Source organism: Myotis davidii, unplaced genomic scaffold (genome assembly GCF_000327345.1).
Source record: "Myotis davidii unplaced genomic scaffold, ASM32734v1 scaffold268, whole genome shotgun sequence".
In the NCBI taxonomy this organism is placed as follows: domain Eukaryota; kingdom Metazoa; phylum Chordata; class Mammalia; order Chiroptera; family Vespertilionidae; genus Myotis; species Myotis davidii.
Window position 1 is genome coordinate 5,838,938 of NW_006383015.1, and position 9,005 is coordinate 5,847,942.

The 9,005-nt window shown below is 38.2% G+C and overlaps 1 protein-coding gene across 2 annotated transcripts in view; it reads left to right on the top strand.

Annotated features, from left to right (window-relative positions):
* LANCL1 (LanC like 1) overlaps window positions 1-9,005 on the top strand; it is a 25,600-nt gene that overhangs the window by 10,264 nt on the left and 6,331 nt on the right. For both annotated transcript variants that reach the window (XM_006778937.2, XM_015558120.1), the window contains exons 4-5: window positions 5,182-5,389; window positions 8,121-8,256. In XM_006778937.2, the coding sequence (XP_006779000.1) occupies window positions 5,182-5,389; window positions 8,121-8,256 (344 nt within the window). The remainder of the gene's footprint in view (window positions 1-5,181; window positions 5,390-8,120; window positions 8,257-9,005) is intronic.

Sequence of the window (9,005 nt, forward strand, 5' to 3'; positions counted from 1 at the left end):
CTACCCAGCCAGGTCCCTGAGCTCCAGCTCTTCATGAGTACTGCGCTGAAGGATTTATCACTCACGGCAGCCTGAATAAAAGACTAGGAGCGCGTCCTAATTTTACAATTATAAAGCAGTACATTGCAGAGCACTGAGAGGAGGAAGAAACATGACTTCTTTTTTTATTTTTTTATTGATTTTAGAGAGAAAGGAAGGGGGAGAGAGAGAAACATCTATCAGCTGCATCCTGCTTTCCCCCTGACCGGGATTCAAACCCACAAGTTCTATGTCCCTGGGACTATATTCAACCAACTGAGCCTAACCAGCCAGGGCTTCTTTTTTTTTTTTTAACCTCTCTTTTTATTGGACAGTCAATTCTGCAAATAGGTTCTCGAGAAAAGAAGACACATCTTCAGAGTGCTCACTTACCCTCTTTAATTTCTCTTCCACTCCTTTCTTTGGAGCAATATTAAGTTAAGGCTGTGGACTCCCAACTAGTTTCCTCCCAGATTGCCTGTATTAAAAGTAGTACTGGAATATTTGAACAGCCAGTAGTGTCCACACACAGAGCACTATGCACAGTAACTACAGCGACTGGGTATGACAACTATAATTTTGTTGAAGAAATGGAATTGCATGCTCTCAAACACTCACAAAATTGAGAAACAGCTTCAAAATAACACATTATAAAGTACTAACCTGATCTAGACGGACCGATGATTATATTGTATGGGGTTAATCAGAGGAAATTTCACATATTTTCATAAATCTGAAAATAAATAAAAACATAGAAATTAATGAACATTTAAAGTTTCAGCTGGTGAACCATTCATTGGAAACTTATAAAAACCCATCACCCCTCCTTTAGGGAGTTAGTGTCTTCATGTCACTCAAACTATTGTGACCCATTATTGGGTGTTAGCTGAGCACCTCTAGTAACTCCAGCAGAATGTGTAGTCTGAACATGATTTCTCCTACCAGGGTCCATGAAGAGAGTCTTTAAAAGCCCCTGGCCTGTAAGGAAATACCTTATGGAACTTAAGTACCATGGCAAAGATCTGTACATCAGTGTGGGCTGATTGTTGGTAAATGAATAACGCCAAGGAGTAATCTCTGAAATGCCAATTACAGAGAAGTGCTTACATCTGTGGAGTGTTTTTTTTTTATCATCTCCATATACATTTGAGAGTACCGGGTCTTGATTGGTCAAGATGAATGGAACTAATGATCCCTGAGAAATTCAAAGACTTAGTATTAATTACTTCTCAACAGCTGGCTATATTTATAGTCCTACGGGGTAAATAGCTGAGTAAGGAAATTGCAGATTTAGAAGTATCCCTAAGCAGTTTACCCTCCCTTCCCAGAGTAGTAGCTACAGAAGGAAACAGGAGAGAAAAATCTAGTTCATTTCCATACTGAAATCCAGAATAGATTTCTATTAGCGCAAAATTTTATTTGGTCTTCACTGTATATATTGTTTTCTGTCAAGTAGTTGCCAACATTTCCAAGAGAAGAGGTTTCTAGGAGGAACTGTGGGGCAGTGCCAGGCTTCCTGAACTTCTCCTGCAGAATACCATCTCCTCTCTGTTCAGTGCAGTGCTGTGCTTAGAGCTTTCTGTGGGGATGGAAAGGTGACTTTGCTGTACACAGGGCAGCCACTAGCCACAGGGCTTTCGAGCATTTGAAATGCGATTAGTGTGACTGAAACAAAGAATTTTAAATATTGTTTACTTTTAATTAAGTTTCTGTAAAGGTGAGCATGTTGGACACCACAGTTCTGAGCAACCAAACAGGCTCCAGGAACCTAAGACCAAAATAATAAATGTCTGGGTTTCTTCTGGCCTCTCGAGACCACAAAGGAGGTGAGAAGCATAGAGTTTCTTTTTGTTTTTCAATCAAACACAATTCCCATGCATTGGATTAATGAGTCTTGTACTCCAGCTGTTCCTGAAATGCCTCAGGGAATCGTTGGCCACTTGAGTTAACACATTTCCCGCATGTTTGGAGGACATTTGTCCAGCCTCTCATTCCTGAACTCCAAACTCACATATCCAGCTGCCTGCTTGGCCTCTCTGCTTGGTATCTCCCTCTCAGGCATTCCCCACCAGGTTCCATTGATTTTACCTTCCAGACAGACGATGTGATATACCTACGGCCTCACTCCCCAGCTCAAAAAGAGCTGCATCCTTCAGCAGTAGGCTTACCAGCATGTGGGGGTACACCTAAAGGAACTGTGGCTTTAACACGACAGAATGTCTTTCTTTTGTATAAAGGCAATCCAGGACAGCTTCACAGTCCTTCAGGATTTAAGCTTCTTTGATATTGGTGCTTTACCATCCTCATCACAGAGCTGCTACTTCATGGTCTAACATGGCTGCTTTAGCTACACTGTACGAAGTGTATTCCAGTCAGGAGGAAAGAAATGGAAAGTCCCTCGATTCAAGAACATTTTCTGAAATTATCCCCATTACTTCCACTATGTCTCACTTGGTCAGCTGTAAAGAAGACTGTTAGGGCAGCCCTTGCCTAGCTAAAATCCAGGCCGTTATTGTTGAAGGAAAGGGAGGTACATTTTGGGGGACCACTTAGCAGTCTCTATCATAGTCTCATCTTCCAAAATGGATTGTGAGTCAAAATATTTGATAAAGAGAAATGATGCGCTAGCACATAAGCATATTATTATTAGAAATATGGAGGCAGATACTAGAGGAAACGACTAATATTGAAAGTGATTGCTTCTGGGAGGCAGGAATAGAGTGGGGCATGAGACTGCATACGTATATTAAGCCAGGCATTACTACTAGTATTTAATTTCTTCCATAACAAACATACAGTATTTATTTTGATAAATTACATTAGAAAAGAGTCTTTTAAAGCCGAGGCTGACTCCAGAGCGCTGAGTATATAGAAGGACTGGATGAGTTTTTCCTACATGAATATTTTCAGTGGTTGGAAAATTGTAAGAATCAGATTTAAGACATTTGGCCACAGGTAGTTCCTCCATTATTTTCTATTTGTTTTAATTTTTTTAAATGTATTGATTGATTTGAGAGAGAGAAACATTGATTTGTTGTTCCACTTATTTATGCACTCATTGGTTGGTTGTTGTATGTGCCCTGACCAGCATCAAACCCACAAAGTTGGCCTATCAAGATGATGCTCTAACCAACTTAGCTACACGACCAGGATTAAAGTAGTGCATCTGGGGTATAAAATACTGATGAGGCATTGTCTTTGACTTAGGCATTTTATCTAATTTTTCTGACCTAGACTAAATATAATAAGCTTGTTCCAGACATTTTTCTAATTGGCCACAGCACCCCTCACTTGAAACCCTTTTCATCCTTAGGTGTTTTGTGACAAGGAAGGTAGACACCATAAATTGCAACCTGGATGAGATTGCCTAATCAAAATAAGCGGACACTGATGCCCAGAATGAGAAGGAGAGAAATAGAACCTGAAATCCCAGAGGCTGGCTCTGTTGATCAGAAAGAAAAAAACAAAATATTTTATTTAAATGAAATACTGTGAGACTTGAGAAGTGATTACCCTCTTTTCATGAGAAATACATCAAACCTTACAATTGCAAAACTTCATGGGCTTTGTTTGTTAAATACGTAGGCCAAGAGGAATTGTTGATAATGAGAGAAAGGTCTGCAAAGGAAAGCAATCATTGGGCTTGTATTTAATCACTTTTTATTTTCTCAGATCTCAGTCATGTCATTATCTGGCTTTGGTGCTTACATAACTTAATTAAGGGAGTTCAGGCAGCGATGGGAATAGGAGGGCAAAATGAAAGGGTAACAATTTAAACAGATTGCCTGCAGATGCCTGGTGTGGATGAGATGAAGCCCATTAAGAACCTAATTCTAGAAGAAGCTCTTGACATTGATCATTTGTGAAAAGGAGATTTCTTTTCTTACCCACATATGGGGTTTTGCACACTTACATCTATAAACCTTAAGCATTGGTACATCTGATCATCTCAGCTTGTGGAATTACTAATGCCAAGCCACTTTGAAAGAGCAGACAACGTTATTAACTTTGGCAGGAAATGAAAATTTGGTCTTAATATACATGTGAAATTGAATTGTCTGTAGCACAAAGCTTTGGAGATTACCCATGCAAAATGAGAAAACTACCTAAATTTAAAATTGTCCTCAGTACAGTGAAAAGTAATTTTGCAGACTGCATTTTTACTGCATTGAAATTTGTGAAGAGATTGGCTCTATTAATTTAGATTTAAACAGAAGCTCTCTATCTTTTAAAAATGGTAAATGAGATGGAAAATGTACTTTAAGGAGAAAAATGAGTTTATAGAAATGCTGAAGGCAGGCTCCCTGTGCCACCTCTTTGAGTCTGCCCTGAGACCGGAAGTCTTCAGAGGGAGGCTGTCTCTGCTGTGACAGGTATTTGGAATAGGGACATACAGACAACTGCACAATTACATACAGGGCTTCAAGAGTAGGATAGGAAGCCAATTAAGGCCCAAAGCTAAAGTCCTTGGCAACTTTTACAATATAGTTCCTAAAGAAGTTGGATTCTCAACAGAGAGAAAAAAATACAAAGGAGTTTAATTCATTTCTCAACTTAGTTTTCTTGTAATCCCTGCCTGGAATGATACTGGGGTAGGGAATTTGGTTACTCTACCACCTTCTCATGAAAAAAAAATTCATATATATATATATATATATACACACACACACACACACACACACACACACATATATGAAATTGAATTTTCATTTCCTAACTACATGATTTCTTTAGCTCACATGAACAAACATCTCTTGTTTATTATTAAGTAAATTATTATTTGTTAAATAAATAAGTGACTTTATTTGGAACCATAGTTTTCATAACCTATCATTTAACCATGAAGACTACATTAATACAATAGCTAGAGTGCAACAAAGATTATTAATAAACTTAGATTTAGAGTTCGTAGAGAGTCTTAGAGTTCCTATAGAGTTACAATGATGAGGAAGCTTAGAACAATGAAGTGTTTGTCTGTGTCTGGTTCTTAGAGCTGCTTGGTAGTAAAGCTGAGTCTAGAACTAAGGTCATCTGAACAACCGGATAGTTTACATATTTATTACAGCTTGTCAGAATCAACACTGCTGAGGAGGCAGCACACCAAGACAATACAGCCAGCTGCCCTTTCGTCGTGTTTTACATTGTTTTCCTTTTGCTTTTCAGGTATTGCTGTGCTTTACCTACATCTCTATGATGTGTTCGGGGACCCTGCCTACCTCCAGATGGCACATAGCTACGTAAAGCAAAGTCTGAACTGTTTGTCCAAGCGTTCCATCACCTTCCTTTGTGGGGATGCAGGCCCGCTGGCTGTGGCCGCTGTGGTGTATCACAAGATGAGCAATGAGAAACAGGCAGAAGATTGCATCACCCGGTAATCATGGCTCTCTTAACGGATTTTTAGCTACCTGTTATTATGCATTAATTCTACGTGTTATAAAAGGACATTTTAGTGAATTTACTTTCCTCTCAGCAACAAATCTTAGCACTATCATTTGATCAATTCTGACATTTTTCTTATGTTATAGTTAAGAAACAACCATTATCCCTACTTTATTGCAAGATATAATAACACTGACACAATCCAGGTCAAACATCAGTTTCAGTAACAATAATGATCAAAAGCCTACTTATATGATTACTAACCCAACGTGCTATCCAAGATCAATACTTTGAAAATATGCAGTTCACTTCCTGTGGTGAGTTGAGAAAGGCCTCTAAGGATATACAAACTGATGCAAAACTGCTTTTTTTAAGGACAAATGATATGCAAATCCCGCCTTTTATTTTTAATATAAGTCAGGGCAGTCCACTGAAGGTGGTGAATTATGAAGACTTACCAAACTTTTGTACTAATAAATTACAATTTTTGCCTTATTAGAGTTTAATGAACACCCTTTCAGAATTCTGCTAAGAAATCTGACTGCCATGCAACTCTGCATGCATGGTAGCTTCCCACTGAGCACGCTGACATACAGAGAGTTACATTTCCAGCGAAGGTTTTATTGTTTGGCTTCGTTGTTTAATAGACTTTACTTTTTAGAGTAGTTTTCAGTTCACAGCAAAATTGAAAGGTAAATAGATTCCCCATATGCCGCCTGTCCCCCACACATGCACAGCCTCCCCCATTATCAGCATTCCCCATCAAAGTGGTGCACTTGTTATTATCGATGAACCCACACTGATACATCATAGTCTCTGAAGTCCACAGTTTACATTACAGTTCACTCTTAGTGTTGTACTTTCTATGGGTTGGACAAATGTATGACATGTTTCCATCATTATAGTATCAGTCAGAGTAGTTTCACTGCCCTAAAAATCCTCTGTGCTCTGCCTATTCATTCCTCTTCCCTCCTCCCGAACTCCTGGCAACTTTGATAGTAAATTCTTATCAAGACTCTGACACATTTATTCTGTTTACTGTAAAAGTCCTACCTTTAATAATGTTCAGACACACTAATGAATTTTAATGATGTGAATTCAAATCCAGAAAAGAATGGAATACCTAGTTTATTACCCAACACTGTAAAGGATTGTTTTAAGGAGATACTCTGAGCAATACTTTATTTTAAAAGATTCGTGAAGGTATTTGCTACCTACTTTAAACTTCCCAAATCCAAAAAAATTTGGCTGCAAAATAATTGGAATGCTAATTATATATTGCCACCTAGTGGTAATGCAGGTCATAATGATGGCAAATAAAACTGTTTTCTAATATAGTGGTTCAAACATATTTTATTTAGATAAAAACATCATTGGAGTTAATGCAATAATTAATAATTAATTCTGAGTAACTTCCACAGTGTAGTGATTGATTAAAAAGTTCATGGTAATTTCTCTTTTTGAATAGATTCTTAATCTTTGCAAAAGTAAATCAAAAGTGCTTTCTTATATCCAAACTATACAATTTGATACAGTTACATAAAAACTTGATAATAAATTCTTATCAAGACTCTGACACATTTATTCTGTTTACTACAACAGGTGAATTCATATCTAGTAAACAGATTTTATTTTCTTAAGGTCTCAATGTTACTAAGCTGCCAGTTAGACATTTTTAAAAAAGAATTTTTATTATATGTTTTTAAATTCTTTAAATATTAGGAGTGTGTGTGTATGATACTGAAGTAGGAAACAAAATAGCCCATAATTCTACCTTCCAGATGACCATGTTGACATTGGGAAAAAACAAAGTCAAGGTATTACAAGAAAATCAAAAGCAATCTCTTGCCACTGTGTCTCTGTACCTAAGATAACCATTGTTCGTTCCACTGTGAGTTTAATGCCTGTATTTATAGAAGAAAAAGAGTGCATGAGCCATCATTTGCATATTTGAACAGTTTGATTGAAATACGTCCATTTGTTGAAATATAATATGGAAATGCTTAACTTTGTCAGTAACTGCAAGCAGCCATACTTTTCAAACCCCTCTTTCTTGCTGGGGAATAAGTTCACTTAAGGACCCTTTCCTAACTTTTTCTCAGTCTGTTTCATAACTGTTGTCCCCTTTTAGTCACTAAAATCATCTCATTCTGGTTATAAAAACATGTCTTCTTCACTTTAAATTGTGTGCTCCCCTTGTCAGACCACAGGCCTATGGAAGTGGTGGGAGGCGTTGGGAGGGGACAGACAATGATTTTTTCCTTCACTTGTACATTTCATTTTACAGAAATAGAAGGCGCTTTGAGTGTTGACTTAGTTGTTTCTCAGGCAGAATTCCCTAACAGCCAGCAGTCTTAGCCTCTCTGACCCCAGCTGCTAGTCTCAGGGCCTGCCTCTGTTGAGGAGCTAGGGAGGCTCCAGGTGGCCCCAGCCCTACGCCTGTATTATTTCCTTCTTTGAGTATCTTGTTCGACAGTTCCATTGTGAACTGAAGAAGAGAAATTTAGTTACGGGTTAATCTTTGAATCCTGACTATCGTTGGTGCTCTGGTCCAGCCCACTAATATTAATGTAAAACAACATACATATTAATTATAACTATATATTAAATTTTTAAAAAATATAATAAATATATTCATGTGTGTTTTTTAAAGGTGCGATTTTTGGTATATACCACTACCTAGTTCCTTTCACATTATCTCAAGCATGTATTTTTCTTCCCAGGCTAATTCACCTAAATAAGGTTGATCCCCACGCTCCAAATGAAATGCTCTATGGACGAGTGGGCTACATCTACGCTCTTCTCTTTGTGAACAGGAACTTTGGAGTAGAAAAGATTCCTCAACACCACATTCAGCAGGTACCGTGTTTTAGTGCTTTTTGGAGTTTTTTTAAACTTAATGTCTACCTAAACTATTGCCTTTATTCCTCCAGTTAGCACCTCCCAAGTAGCTGGAAGGTATATCTTGACCTCTGGAGGTCGGGCATGATAAAAAAAAAAACAAAAAACGAACAAAGAAAAACAATAGCTACATGCTGAGTTCTATTGGAAACGCTGGGGAGCGTGACTCAGTAAGACTTCTGGACGTGTGAGAGTTAGAGGCCCTTACCAAGAAGATGAGGGCAGGTTTCAGCTTCCGGGTGCAAGTAACTCCTTTGGTGCCAGAGGAGGAGGAGTTACCATATTTGCCGGCGTATAAGACGACTGGGCGTATAAGACGACCCCCTAACATTTCCACTCAAAATACAGAGTTTGTTATATACTCGCCGTATAAGACTACCCCCTCTTCCGCACACCTTCCACACACCAAATAAAAGGTAAAACAATATCAGATTTGATTTTAACATTTTAATTTATATTCAAATGCTTATGACATGCAGGAAAACTGTCACAAGGCTGTATGTAATCAAACATATACATAAAACAGTGCAAGTTTATTACCGGTAAACATACCGGTAATTCACTAAAGAAAACACACTCTATAGACTGGTACCGTAGATGCTTCTCAGGAACACAGGCAAGCAGCCCACAACCTAGAGGGACTGTCAATGATAGAAGAAAGATAACAAATAGAGGTAGAGAGCAAGTGCCGGGCAAGTCCCTAGCAA